Source organism: Rhipicephalus microplus, chromosome 9, assembly GCF_043290135.1.
Source record: "Rhipicephalus microplus isolate Deutch F79 chromosome 9, USDA_Rmic, whole genome shotgun sequence".
In the NCBI taxonomy this organism is placed as follows: domain Eukaryota; kingdom Metazoa; phylum Arthropoda; class Arachnida; order Ixodida; family Ixodidae; genus Rhipicephalus; species Rhipicephalus microplus.
Genome location: NC_134708.1, coordinates 38179410 through 38194516, shown reverse-complemented (window position 1 = coordinate 38194516; position 15107 = coordinate 38179410). Strand labels below are relative to the sequence as shown.

Below are 15107 nucleotides of genomic sequence, written 5' to 3'. Positions count from 1 at the left end.
CGCGGCGGGGCTGGGTCTTGTTGGGATAGTATCATAAAATTACATCATACGCAATGTGTTTCACTAGTGACCGTATTTTTTTTCTGCAGTAGCAGCAACGGCGCCAGTATTACTTCACCGGGGTGGCACCCACAAGAAAAAGTTCCTGTGGGGGGGGGGGGGGGGGCACCAAGGCGAATAACTCGATCATGCCTTCTGTTTTGGCCACGTTTGCTCTTAGTACGGGGGGAGTGCGGGAAATGCGGCCACGTACTTTTTTTTTTCAAGCTTTCCTAGGGCATTGATGGCGTTTCCTACCGTGAAATTTTGTTCGCGGGAATCGCAGATAACCGATAAAGGCGCTCGCGCTTGTACAGATGGTTTCTGGAATTAGCGTCTGTTGGTAACCACGTGTCTGAATTATAAGCTGTGGCAGAATGAGCTGATCTGCTTTAGCAAGAGAAGTGGTTTTAAGAGGGAAAGGAAGGGAAAAGTGAGCCCCGTAACTGTCTGCATCAGGGTGCGACACCTCAACAGTAGCTCAGAAGGGATGGGGGTGAGGAAGGATTAAAAGGATAGGATTAAAGGTATATATATATATATATATATATATATATATATATATATATAGATAGATAGATAGATAGATAGATAGATAGATAGATAGATAGATAGATAGATAGATAGATAGATAGATAGATAGATAGATAGATAGATAGATAGATAGATAGATGCGCTAGGACAGCGAGCGAGGACATATGAGGGATAGAAAAGATGGAAACACGGTCAGTTTGGCGCCACGTTGTTGACAATGCGTGTTTCCACGTGTGTTCGAAAAGAGAAGGGCGCGAGCCGCTGACGCTGCACCACGTGAAGTGCCGGCCTGCTGATCAGCTTGGTGTGGCAGTTTTTGCGTCTTTGAGTCGCGTTTCGCGCCACGGTGGGCGCGACGTAAAGTGCTTGTAAGTCATTCCGCACGCGCGAGCCGAGAAAGATGCAAAGCACGCGGGAACGCAGGAGGAGGTCCTTGTTATGCCGTTACCATGCCCGTGTTGCGGGAGCACAAAGTTTTGTGTAAAAGCAACCTGTCTTGTTTAGTAGCGCCATCTAGCATTTTGCGAAAGAAGCGTGGTGCAACGCGCGGAATCTTTGAAATTGTGAGGACTCCGTGGCTACGGTAGCCCCGAACTAGAGCCCCCAAAGTAGACGCACGCACGCGAAGGAACTGTATATGACAACAAAGACTCCCCCTTTCTTTCTTTTCTTTCTTTCTTTCTTTCTTTCTTTCTTTCTTTCTTTCTTTCTTTCTTTCTTTCTTTCTTTCTTTATTTCTTTCTTTCTTTCTTTCTTTCTTTCTTTCTTTCTTTCTTTCTTTATGACCTATTTACGTCAGTTCATCAGTCCTAATGGTCTTACCATTTGTACTGACGAACGACGAACTAGACATAACAAAATCAATGCACTACCTAAAATCACGCCCACTCTCCAATGATTTCACTCCCAACGGCCATATAATACGTATGGGTACACAGGCAACTGAAGGAGATCTCGGGGAAAAAAGCAACAACAAAGGCTTTACGTGTGACGTTTCGGCCGCAGGCCGTTCCCCCCCCCCCCCCCAATCACAAACACACACCTCGAAAGCGTATGTATGTGTAAAAAAATGAACTTAAGACTACCATCTTTAAATGGCTACAAACAGACATGTTGTACAATGTTCCATGTCATCTCTTCTATTTTCAAAATAATTTTTTCACGCAAAATTCACAAGCAATGGCGAGTTGACATAGAAACCATCGTGAGAGCGCAACTGAAGATGACACGCAGAAGAAACAGCCGGTTGGGAGTGTGCGCCTGTCTTCGTCTGTTCTGGGTGTCGTGTTTAGTTGCGCTGTCACGATGGTTTCTATCTCCAAGTACCAACTCTCTCAACAGTCCGCTCTTCTGAATGGCGATTTGTCACGATTACCAAACATCGTGAAATGTAAGATGCAGTTGAGGAGGTTCAGACAACCGCCGAATTTTTTTTTTCATGCAGCTTTACCTCTTCCGGTGGTACTGAAATGTTTACACGCCTTCACATCGACCACCAGTCGCCAAATTAACGCATAAACAACCCCCGGAAAAAAATTCGTGAGCAGGGCCGTGAAGCGTGTACGTGTTCGAGAATGCTCTATAGATGCGTGTATTCTAAGAATTCCTGGATACTTTACCAGTTGCCCTCCTTTAGTCTCGCAGAATAGAAATTATTTTTATTGTGCCCTAATACAAAAAATAACATTAAAATAGGACGTACAATGACTAAGGCCTAAGAATATATCAACGAGGTGGTCAGATATTCAAGGTGCAGTTAGTTGGGATCGAGACTCTCAGCTACACGCTTCGTATGTGCGTCGATCACGCGTACCAAAGGGGTGACGACAGTTATAGCGCGAAAACAAAGCGACGACACAGAGACAAGAAGGACACGAAAGACACGAGCCTTCTTGTCTCTGTGTCGTCGTTTTGTTTTCGCGCTATAACTATCGTCATGCCATACCAACTAGCCCAAGCTGCCACGCTTCTAAGTTACCAAAGGGGGTCCGCAAGAGAATAACGTATGACGCATGTGCACCGCCGGCAACCGCTAACGCAACACTTTGCGTCCGATATCCCGGAACGTCTGATTGATGACCGATGAGTGCGATTCCTCATGAACAGTAACATTATGCTAAAATGAAAATAAAGAGTAGTGTATCTATTTTTGGAAGGGTAAACGTATTGGCGCGAAGACAAGATCGGGCAGGAGAAAAGAAACAGCCAGGCGAAGCATTCGTGTTGTTGTCTTTCGATGTTTTTGTTAGCGTAATGTTGTCTTTCGATGTTTTTGTTAGCGTAATGTTGTCTTTCGATGTTTTTGTTAGCGTAATGTTTGGAGCCATTATGCGTGCTACTTCCCGAGCCCCCCACCCCACCCCCGCAGCTATGTTACCTTACATTACAAATAAACAGAAAATGTTGAGTTAGTTTATTAGCATTGGTACACTTTTTAACACCTGGCGCCATCGTCTGGGGGTGTAGCTTAGATGGTAGAGCGCTCGCTTAGCATGCGAGACGTACGGGGATCGATACCCCGCACCTCCATTTTTTTTTTCTAATCATTTCGTCTTTTTTTTTTTAATCTGTCTATTTTTCGGATTTTGAACTGAACCTCGAAGTCCGGCACAATAAAATATTTCCAACATTGAACACGTCCGAAAGCCTTATAGAATGCATATGCATTCGTTGTTTCTCCGGCGCGGTAGTATTTCAGCACTCCCCCCCCCCCCCCCCAGAATTTTCCGATTCATTACCATCAAAAAAAAAAAAAAAAAGAGGCGACGATATAAACACGAGTGAACTCTTCACTGCATGGTGCATTAATTGTGTCGGGGTCACTGCTGGAGGGTGTTTTTGAGTTGTGTAAAAGAATTTGTACGTGGTTAGTTGCATTGGCTGCGGGTTACAATGATGCTGGGTCTACATTGCGTGGTTCTGTTTGCTATGACAAAATGATCCAAATCCAAAATGATAAAAAAATTGAGGGATGTGTGACATAAAACAACCTCCCCGTCGGGGAATCGAACCCCGGTCTCCCGCGTGACAGGCGGGGATACTGACCACTATACTAACGAGGAGCGCATTGCGACGCGATATTAGTTTCTTGAACATTCGTGAGACCAATGCTTCCTATAATTAAGGTGTCTCACGATTGGTTTGTGCAACGCCTCCTCTAGAAAGATGCCTGAGGAATGGCTCGCGCTCCCAGCGGAGTTGGCCTGCCTTCAGTTTTAAACAAGCGTTGCGCGGTGACGCTCGCAACCGACACTATCATCACGGCAGCGGGCGGTACTACCAACTAAGCGTTTTTCATCTGCGGCCCATAGGGACGCGTCAGTCGAGAGTTGTTCGAGACCTGCAACTGTACAACACTGTTTCGGAGGCTAAGCAAAGTGTTGCGTTGTTGCACCATCCGCTACAGGTGACGCTAGCGACCGAGAACATTCTAAAATGAAGGAGAAAAAGGGTGTGGCAACTGTCTTTCTTCTCATGCGGCAGGCATCTAAATAAAGGAGGCGTCGGTTTGTGTTACCAGCGGAGTCGTCTTGCTCAGAGTTATTCAATTTGGTCTTGCCTTCAGTTTTGAGCAAGCGCCACGCAGCGGCGCTCGCGACTGACACTATTACCACGGCATTTTCTACTTGCGGCCTCTAGGGGCACGTCCCTCGAAAGTTGTTCGAGATCTGCAACTATACACGACTGTCTTGGAGGCTATGCAAAATGTGGAGTTGTTGCACCGCTTATCACAGGTAACACTAAACACCGAGAGTAATCGAAAATAAAAGAGGAAGTTTTTTTTTTTCCTCCATGTCTGCTAGGAAAATTTCTGTGCAGACATTCTGCCTTGAGTTGTCGTCATTTGCCGAGGGGTAGCGCCACGTTTCACCAACGCCTCCTCTCACCCTATTGTTTTCAATGTAGACAGGTGTAAAGGAGTTACGAGCGTAACTTTTACCAGGCCAAGTCTCTCTCTCGTTTCGATGGTGTGCGCAGTTCAAATGGTACACAGTTTGGAAACGTCACGAGGTTGTATTGCGCGTTGTCTTGCTGTGTGAGCGTCTGCGCCCGAATTCGGCCGATGGCTCGTAACAGCGACCTCGGCGATGAGTGCGAGCCACTACTAGCGACCAGTTACCGCCAAATTTACTGTGCATCCAACACTTGCTGCGCCAACGGCTCCGGCAGTTATGCAGAAGGCCTGCACTTTTATCGGTTCCCCGAGGATGTCACGCGCTGCAGGCAGTGGGTAGAAAACTGCGGAAATGGTACACTATCCGGTAGACCTGTGACAGAGTTGCACCGCAATACCTATCTGTGCCGGGCGCATTTCGACGCGACCCAGTTCGAAACGCGCGACGGTTCCCGCCGTTTGAGACCCGACGCTGTGCCGACCGTCTTTACGCCCGTCAATTTCCAACACCTGGAGATGGACCACGACTACTTGAGCGCGTCGCCACGTGTCGTCCCGCAGCCGTCACAAGCTGAGTCGCCCACGTTGATAAGGGTTCTGCCGCGGGAAGTTGCCTCAAACGAAGCTTTATCTCGAGCAGGGCTGCAAATATCAGCCGCGGGTTCTGAGCCAGTTGAGAGCATGACCTCGAACAACGGCACCGACCTGCCTGGAACGGACAATGCAAGTACCATCGAGCCGACAGCTGCGACGCTAACTAAGCCCCGCGCAGCAGTGGCGGCCACGCCGCAGAAGGTTCCCGCCGGCACCCCTCACAGAAGACAACAAACGGCTCATGTGCAGCGGAAACAACAATCGGTGCTGTTCCGGCGCGTTGCGCCACCTGCTAAGGAAACTCCGCTACAGAAGTACATGCTACTTTGTGCAGAATTTAAAACTGAGCTGAAGCTGGTAGAAAAACGCAAAGAAACATTTGAGAGACTGTTTACCGGTGTGCAGGAGCTGTTGTTTCAAGAAGCCGAACTGCTGAATACAGAGGATACTGCAATTTTAGCGGGATCTCTTGTTAAGTTTCAACAGGAGCGTTACTGCCGAAGGCCGGACGGTGCGGCCGAAAAAGTACTGTGCTCACTGTGGTCGAGATATCAGAAAAAGCAACCGCAAAAGGTGCAGCAGCGACCATTTGCCCAAGTTGCCGTCTTCGTCATGGCGGAGTCCCAGCCGGGGCGAGTCATTCTTGGAAGGCGGAAGAGCCTTCTCGGTGGAGGCCTGTACCAGGTTCCTTGCGGAGAGATTGAGTTTGGAGAAACGTGGGAAGAGGCAGCATGTCGAGAAGTTTTCGAAAGCACGGCAATGTACGTTAGCAATGTGTCAGTGTGCTCTGTTGTAGACACTGTAGAGGAGGCTGCGGGCTATCATGCGGTGACGGTATTCATGAGAGGCACTGTAGGTAGTAGCTTGGTGGCACCAGAGCCAGAAGCAATGCAACCTGACCTATGTGACTGTTGGCACTGGAGGCAGTGGGAAGAGTTCCCAAGCTTGAATGAGCTGCACTGGCCTCTTAGGGACTATAAAGCTGAAGGCTTGCAACCGTTTCCCTAATGTCATTTGCTGTACGTTCGCGATGTTTTTCCATATTATTGGTTCGCATTTAACACTGCATTATTCTAAGCCCATGTGTTTGTGTGTGTCTGTGTGTGTGTGGATAACGAGTGTAAAAATGGGAAAATATAAATTCTCAAGCATACAGTTGGAAACAATGTGTTACACAAAAGGTTCGCTTGGCTTTCACCAAAAATATTGCCCCAGAATTTCAACACGCCATTTTCCCTCTTTAGTTTACGTTTCCTGCCAAAATGCTGTGATAAAAAAAAAAAATAATTGAGCCAAATACTTCACTGGTAGCATTCAAGTTTTATATGTATCGATGTAAGCATATATATCTTATTTAAACACTACCACTGTAACATTGTGCCCCGCCGCGGTGGTCTAGTGGCTAAAGTGCTTGGCTGCTGACCCGCAGGTCCCGGGATCGAATCCCGGCTGCGATGGCTGCATATCCGATGGAGGCAGAAATGTGGGCCTGTGTGCTCAGATTTGGGTGCAGGCTAAAGAACCCCAGGTGGTCGAAATTTCCGGAGTCCTTCACTACGGCGTCTCTCACAATCATATGGTGGTTTTGGGACGTCAAACCACACATCAAATCACTGCAATATTGTGAGAGCAAATAACTGGGAAAAATATGCAAAAACCATGATGTAAGTCATTGTTTCTGCCATGATTTACATCATCACGGCGCCACAGTTGATTACTGCAGAAGTTTTGATCGTCTCGTGCTCATTAACGTGCACTGACGTCGCACAGTACTAACGCACGCTCTACTTGCTAAGTCCTCTCCATATTCTCGTATCCTATGACACCACACTACAACGAAGCTGCTTTGTCGGCACTTTTGAGAAATGAGGTAGCATGAACCAATGGCTGCGCTACGTGCTGTAAGTACACGAATGTGCGTACAGGAATGTGCATTTCTGAAAACACGTCTTCCGCGGCCGTCATAATTCGATGACATCATTGAAGAGCGGAGAGTCCTTAGCTAGTCTACAGGGTGTTGACAGTACAAGGCAGAGTTTTCTAAGATTAACTAGAGGGAACTCTGGTGCTGCGATTGTTAAGCCATCATGGGAAAGATGTTTAGCACACGGGTTGCCTAGTCATCGTGCTTGCGGGCTCCGAATGCACCTGTGACTTTATTTATTGCTGTGTTTTTGTTTTTTTTTAATAAAAAGAAACTGTTGTGAAATTCCTGAGCCCATTTTAGTTGGTGAGCCTAAAAAAAGGTCAAGGGTGGTAAAGCGGAACTGCTATACCTTTGCTGAACTTTGTCTCGCAGCAAGGTGAATTCGGTCCCCACGAAGCCTAACCGAGCCGAAAGAACGAAGATAGGCAAATTTATGTACTACCCATCATTCAAGCACCGTGTGTAGCGCCTCCCTCTGACGCTAGCGCCAGAGTTTCCTCCAGTGTATAGGAAACTCCATGGTACAGGCGTCTCTATTATTCCGCCTCTATTAAAATGTAACCGCCAAGCCAGAATTGAAACTGCGACCTTCGGGTCAGCAGCCCAGCACCAGAAGTGCTAAAGCACCACAGCGGACGATATTGTGGGAGTTACAAAATATACTAATTGCAAACTATAGGAAAGGCAGTCAAGGGTAGCAGAGAGTTGTTCGTACAAGCCTGCATATCATATTAGGGACCGTTGGAAGAAGCGCTTGTCCTGCAGTGCACATAAATTAAGCTTAAAATGTGTGTGTGTGTATATATGCAGGGTGTCCTACACATGATGCAGCACGATTAAAAAAAGTGGAAATCCGTTATGTAAAGCACACCTAGTGCATATGAAGTCCGCAAGTGTTGAATATTGGGTTAATTGGTTCGTCGTTCTTGAACTGGTATAGCCTATTATGGGAAAGAAAAAATAGCCGCGCAGACCAACACAAGAGGACAGAGAGACCGATTGCGTGCTCACTCTTTTTGACAAAGAAAGAAAGTTCGTGACAGGCGACTGGACTGCAGCACGCATTGAGAAGTAGCCCCCTCAAAGACAATCACTGTGAGGTAGTAAGCTTAGACAGCGCTCCAGCCTTCTGCAGGTGAGAGTGTAATTGCGTGTTATTTTTCAAATTTCCCACGCTTTCTTTATCAGGCAGAAAAAATGAGCACATTGGTAGTACGTTGCTGAAAATAGCGCAGTTAGATGTTGCTGATTATGTCTACATATGCCTCACTGACATTTTAATTCAGTGAGTAGTTGTTGACCTAGAAACATAATTAGAACTCAAGGAAAAAGTTAGTGCTGGTTATCATAGTATACCGGGAACATGGTGTTCGTGTAATGACATTCCTCTTTTTTAGAATCGTCCTGCGTGATGTTTCGGACACGTCGTATATGTTATCTTATGGATAGGGTTGCCATATTGGGTGGTTAATCTTATGTTTTGCATCTTTAACAACTATATGAACAGTTTTACGGTAGGAACGTATGCACAAAAACAGTTGTGTTGGTGCACACGATCTTTCTCGGCAGTTTTAATTTACGTAACAATATATAAAAGCAAGAGAACAGTGGTTTAATAGCCCAAGATGGCACCACCTACATGTCTTGTGAAAAATGGTCTATACACGGGGTGTCGCAGCTATCACCTGACTGTGATGGGATGATGTATCACTTGATGGCATAAGGTGATGTTGCATGCAAATGTTTTCATTCCATAATGTTTGATGCAATGATATCGACGTGTGACATTTAGCAGGATGACTTGATTATGTTCCGTCAGCGCGACAAATATGGTGCCACCACTTCGTTTCTTCGGCTTCGATACCGTCGGATTAATGCCAAATTTTTTGCATCTTGGGCCATGCAAGTCTTTCTAATGTTTTGGCACTTACGAAGAATACCTTCCCTCAACGGATGTCAAGTTTCTTTCAACAGCTTCACTGCACATCCACTTATGCTGGGCCAGGATGAAGCGTCATTTCTTGTTCATAAAAACTTTCTCGGTCTATTATTAAAGGCATCCTGAAACGGTTTCGATAAGGGTCGTTTACAGACTGATTCAAGCTCTATGCTTAAACTGTGTTAGTTATTACTACTCTCTGAAGCTGCTAATCGCTGCAGATCACTCCAGCTCAGCCAAACATGTTTTCAACGACCCATTCACAGTACGACATCCTCTGGTAGCACAACGTCATCCAGGCTTCTGATCTGGGTGGCTGTGGAGTAGAAGTGTGATCGGCTGGTGTGGTGACGGCACCTGTCGAAGCAGATACCAATCACTTTGCGATCTTTGTCTCTGTTGCCAGACAGCATCCGTGCTGCCAGGTGCCGGACTGGGCTACGGTTTATGAAATTGCATGTCATCAGGTTGCGTGCATTCTGTAAGGCTACAACTGGGCGAAGCACAAGTCGTCAAGTACACTCATAAGAGCTCTGCGATGATCAGCATGTCTCGCGAATTGAAGAAGCACGACATTGGTGAGAAGGAGGGTATGATATAATAGTCCGTAGTGGCCTCGGTACATGGCGTGTGGCTGAACTTGTGGCGCGAATGGTTTGATAATGCTCTAAACGCTCACAAAACATCGAGAACTGTTTCAGGGTCTCATACACACTAGCGACTCGCTTTGGTTTCATGACCAAGTTGGCCACAAATGGACAGTTTTGTCAAAATGCATGTGCTTTAGTCGAGTCCCAATGCTATAATATTCATGCGCAGAAATGGTACATCTGCTGATTGCGGAGCGAGGAGACTTGAACGGTATTGCAATTGTGAGGCTTTTCGGCGCAGCTAAGGGCAAGTCTCGCTGCCGGTGTGAACATTGGTTGCTTTTTAATTGCCAGTCACAAGCGCTCGTGTAACCTCTTCAAGTTCCGGGTAAGAATGAGCCTTAATTTTTCTTAGGCTTGTTTTTAACCAGCCTGTGCGCAGCATACAAGTGAATGTAAAATTCAGATGTATATTATCTGGTCAATATCCAGAAATGTAGAATCAGGTTTTTTACAAAACCAGCTTTGCAAATAGTTTGTGAGGATCATAATTTGCCACTTTTAACATTGCTTTGGAAAAACAAAAAGGCGAGTTTTCTTAATGCTAAAAGAGTGTAGTATGTAAAAAGACAAGCATTGGGGGTCTACATGAACAAGTGCAACTGTGTCTGTGTCAGCCTTTCATACTTGTCTGCACGTGCACGCACAAGTGCCTGTGCACATGTGTGTTGCAAGCAGCCACTGCTAGGAATGCCACCTACCGTCTCCACTAGAAACGAGAAAAGAGAAAAACCAGAGGGCAGGAGGTTTTTGGCTCGCGCGACTGGCATTTTTTCTAGAGGAGGCGTTGGCTCTAGTTACTTGGGAAAACAAGATCTACATATTTGTGATAATGCTGACGATTGGTGCAAATCCTTTTCAAAGCCCCTTGCTACAAGTTCATCTAGATAAAAAAAAACGATTACAGATGCAAACCTGGGTTTTTATGCAGATGTTTATATTTGCCAACAGCATTTCTGCGATTTTAAGATGCAGGCATTTTGTAGGAGCTGCAATAACGCACCTTCAGGTGTTTATTACATCTCTGAGCAAATGTGATGAAATCTTAGAGGCCACTTGACGCTCGTAACCATAGCTTTTGTATCAAGAAAGCACTTGGAGGCCATGCTTCTGTTGGCTGCTCAGCAGTACATAGATGTTGTTTGCTTTTTTGAAGACAAGGAAACCCGTTGGACGAGCCACTTGCAGGCAAGGTTTTGCGCACTGCGAAAGGAGTGCTCCATTTTGCTTCTTCGAGCCCTCCTATATTGGTGCCACTTTGATTGAAGTCTAAATTTGTAGTGGTCTATGTTTGACATGCTACCTTGTCGAATGTTTCACGAGTGATAGCTGTATCTTTGTTGAGGTTGTGCTGCAGTCGGTATGTCTATTGCTTTACCAAACCTTATACCGGCATCACAAGTGCCCTACTGATTGACTGGAATTAAATTTCTGAACTGGTGATTGGCTTCATTCTGCAGCTTGTGCATATTAGACGATCATGATTGTCATAGCTATTAAAGGAGACCATGCAAGACTGGTATCACAAAAATGCATAGTGGCTGCCAAGGAGGCCTAAACGAGAAAAAATTCTGGGCCAGAAGCCCTCACAAAGCCTTAGCAGTATAAGTGAAGCCAGCCTTCGACCATAGTAATCTCTCATATGTGCTCTTTTTCTGGTGGTGTCTGCTTAAAGATAAAATGGTATTGCTCTGTTAGTATAAATTTTTTTGTGTTTCCCGACTTGATCTTCAGTAAAGCTTGCCACGATTTTGAAGCTTCGTAAGAGAAAGCTGGTAACGCACAGGCAAGCACTTCTGTCCGTCAGTAGCGTACCAGCTTTTTCGGTGGGGGCAAACAACCTACCTCACTGCTCAGGCGATATATATATACCTTTTTTGATGAAGGTTTTCGATGGAGGCAAAACTGCTGTAGGCCCGTGTGCTCAGGTTTTGGTGTAGGTTTAAGCACCCCAGGTGGTCGAAATTTCCGGAGCCTTCAACTACGACGTTTCTCGTAATTATATGGTGGATTTGAGACGTTAAACCTCACATATCAATCAATCAACTCACGATCATTCAGTCAGCATGCATGTACACTAACTACTACACCACACCAAGCTACACAACCGTTTGAAATGAGACAGGCTTGTGTACGCATTGGCGCAGACATTCCTGCAGTTACTGCAAAGAACGGGGGCTTTACTCCTCAAGGAGAAAAGTGCTTCTCCTCGCGGTGTCTTGTGCAATCTTTTGCACACATTTCGTCTTTTGGAGGAGAACAAAGAGCCCTTTTTGTGGTAAATGCGCAGTTACTCCGGAAAACTTTTTAGAGTGTACGTGTGCGTGTACATCTCTGTGAGGCAATCTTTGCTGAGAGAGAGGGAGAATTAAGCAGTGCTGCGCATATGTGCTTCTCATCTGTCAGAGTAGTATTTTGAGCTGGAAAAGACAAAGATGAATGAAAGCTAACTAGCTCAACTCCTAATTAGGCCTTCATCATGCGAACAACCACGGTCTTTCACCTTCTCCCTGGTCCCGTGGGTCATGCTTTGGGGTAAGCTAAGACTCTGAGCTTCCCACTGTACTCGAGTCTAATGCCTCACTCTTCACCACTTTGCAAACTTCTGCCATCGCTCGTAGTTGCCGTAAGCAAGGGTGATCAGATTTATCAGAGACTAAAACACAAGTCTTTTTGTGGTGCTTCTAGTACGGCAGAGCTAAAGCATTCAAAAAGATTCGTCACAATCATCGGGCCAGAGCAGCTTCGATAAAGCAGCGAAAATGGTATTCATTTTTGATGAAAAGAAACCATTTTCACGAAGCAGCAAACGCTCTGACCGATCCATAAAACGATTGTTCGTTCCAATCTATAACCAAGCAAGTACAAGACGCTTTCGCGCCTTCTACTTTGCAATGCTACAGTACAAGGCACGAAAGAGTCGCATAAGCAGCCCGCACGGCAAGGAACATTCAAGGACAATCGTCACAGCCGAAATTTAGGAAAAATTTCGCTGTATTAAAACATTCCTTGGTAACATTTTCATGTAATAATATAGAGTGATTACTGTGGTAAAGGAAAACTTCGCCTTAGTTCTTGGTTTCCCCAGCGTGCAGCTGACAGTGACCACTGTCAAAAGTGGAGGGGGCTCATCCCCCCCGCTTTTCTCGGTGGGGGGGACTTGCACCCCCCTTGCCCCACCAGCTGATATGCCTATGCTGTCCATACAATTTTGCCATACCAAACTCGTAGGGCATGCGAGGAAAATGCTTCTTTTTCTTTGCTGAATGACTGTGGCTCGCCCTCCTCCCAATATTTTGGAGACCACGTCATCACTCTTGGGGTGAAATTTCCATTCCAGCGATTCTTTGTACACCTCCTTGGTGGCCATGGCCTGCGGAATGAAAAGTTATGACGTTAAAAAAAACTAAAAGTTACAAAGATATAAAGGTTGCTGCGCTTCCAGAAACTATATCAATCGAAATATAGCATCTGCTCTGAAAACAGAAGATGAGATTGAAGACCGGTGCTAGAGGTCTCACGTGAAGTGTACTCATATCAGTGGAAATAACATGACTTGTGCAGCTCCAGCAAGCAATGTAACCTGAAGGGGTTCATCTGTACACTTGTGTATTCATGATGTGCATTCACAGTTCACAACAGCACCCATGTAGCTTCACAGTACGACACGTTTGTCTTGATTGAAGCTGATTACGTGCTGGCTCTTCCCAGCATGGTCCAATCAAGATTCTGGGGGCTGTGACATCGCTTATGAGGAGCAATTTCCACTCCAGCAATTCTTTATCCTCTGTACTCCAGTGATTATGTTGTGCTCTGCCCATTCGTTAAATAAATAGTAAGGCATAGTGAGTTAGTCGGAAAGTTCAGAAGCTTCCAACTTTCAATGAGGCGACATGATATCAGTACGCTTCACCACAGTACTTTGATGTTTCACGCACGTTTTGCTGCATTGGAGACGGGGCCACAGGGCTACCCCTTCCCTCCACCTGTGGTCTGTGAGGGCCACAGGAGAAGGGAGGGGGCAAATACTAATATCTCAATGCTGCCCCTGCTTGGTACCAACATGAAACTTAAGTTGGTACAAAGTAGAGGCATCTCTGTTTTGCGTCTATAACTTTTTTCTTGTAACCTGAATAGCTCTCGACGAATTTATTACGTGATAGAGCATAACTTTTCATGAGCACATCAGTCTCCTTTATGAGGCTATCATTTGTAAATGTTGACCAAATGCAACCAATCTATTTGGTAAAGGAATTGTTTTGTTGCTCTGAAAAAAATGTAAATCAACACTCCTTTTCCTCTCTGAGCCTTTTGGTGATCCTCGGTATTCACCATAACCTCGACATTCTCACCGGTTCGTTATACACACAAAGAACCTGTTTGTCTGTCACAGGTACATGTGCTCGACACTCGGTCAGGAGAAGAGATGAGCCAATGGGCCGAGTTGAGCTAAGGAAAGAGCAGAGCGAGCGAGGGGCCACTTAAGGATCACGAAATGCATGTAGCTCGGCTATTGAGCCACCGTTCAGAAAAATTATCACAGGTACATGTTCTTTGTAGACTTGTGCATAACTGCAATACCACAACTAAATTTTGACTTCTGGGAACTGGTTTAGGGGCCTGTTAAATGCAGTTTAGAACACACATTTACAAAAAACTACAAATGGACGGCCAGGTCTGTTTGGCCCATAAAATCTGGTTGGGCTCCATGAGCCGGTCGCGTCAAAGAACACAATCTCTCGGCAAGAGGTATAGTGATTGTCCATGGTTGTACAATAAATTCCTAGGAATTGGTATTCTTTAAGTGGCAAAGCCTGCTGCATAAGAAAGGTGGGCTACTTCCCTTTTATTTTCCTTTTCTTTCCTCCTACCTACCTCTTCCCTCCTCCCAAAAGAGTAAGCACGCGTTGTGCCCCTCTAGGTGGCAGTTGCCAGCTTGCTTTCTCCCTCTTTCCTCTGTGTCCTTGTGTATCTGTGTATCCAAATCAATTAACAGTATTAAAGAATGCAGCGCCCGTTGTCAGATATGGCCCAATGTGATCTGACACCCTGAACTGGCGACTCTGGTAGGCCTTTGTTGTTCTCTGCTTTATCTTCACTGTGGTGAGAAGTGCTGTAAGCATACTGGCAGTCTAGAACGTGGACACAAGGGGTCGAAATATGGTTCCAGGTGATAATCTGCACATCATATCGCTTCCACGATGGCACAAATTAGGAGCTAACGTAATGGGCTTGATGAAATCATTGAGTCAAAGGGCGTCTACCCACCTGAAAAACCTGAAGTTGTCGGAGAAATTGGACATGCCTGAAAAAGTTGGGGAATTAGTCATATAATTATTAAAGAAAACTGGGTGGGCCCTGGAAACGACAGTCTGTGGGACTGTCATGGAAACTGTATTTTTCTTTAATCAAAGCTTAAACAGTCACTCATTTTTTTCCATCTATATTATAAACAGGTAAGCTGAAGAGTAACCAAAAAGTACAGTGCTTAACTGTGACATCTACAGATTATACAATGTATCAATGCCC

At 45.6% G+C, this 15107-nt stretch overlaps 1 protein-coding gene and 2 non-coding genes across 3 annotated transcripts; 2 read left to right on the top strand and 1 right to left on the bottom strand.

The window, feature by feature from the left end:
* Nucleotides 1-3029: 3029 nt before the first annotated feature.
* TRNAA-AGC (transfer RNA alanine (anticodon AGC)) lies at nucleotides 3030-3102 on the top strand. Its single transcript has one exon. It is a non-coding gene; the product is annotated as a tRNA-Ala (tRNA).
* A 461-nt stretch (nucleotides 3103-3563) lies between these two features.
* TRNAD-GUC (transfer RNA aspartic acid (anticodon GUC)) lies at nucleotides 3564-3635 on the bottom strand. Its single transcript has one exon. It is a non-coding gene; the product is annotated as a tRNA-Asp (tRNA).
* Nucleotides 3636-4487: 852 nt separating this feature from the next.
* Nucleotides 4488-6215, top strand: LOC119163698 (uncharacterized). The gene has a single exon (XM_037415759.2). It carries the CDS (start codon nucleotides 4637-4639, stop codon nucleotides 6068-6070), a length of 1434 nt encoding a protein of 477 aa, XP_037271656.2. The 5' UTR covers nucleotides 4488-4636; the 3' UTR covers nucleotides 6071-6215.
* Nucleotides 6216-15107: the final 8892 nt, after the last annotated feature.

Excerpts from the sequence above, each read along its gene's own strand:
- LOC119163698 (XM_037415759.2), top strand. The coding sequence starts at position 4,637 with ATGGCTCGTAACAGCGACCTCGGCGATGAGTGCGAGCCACTACTAGCG.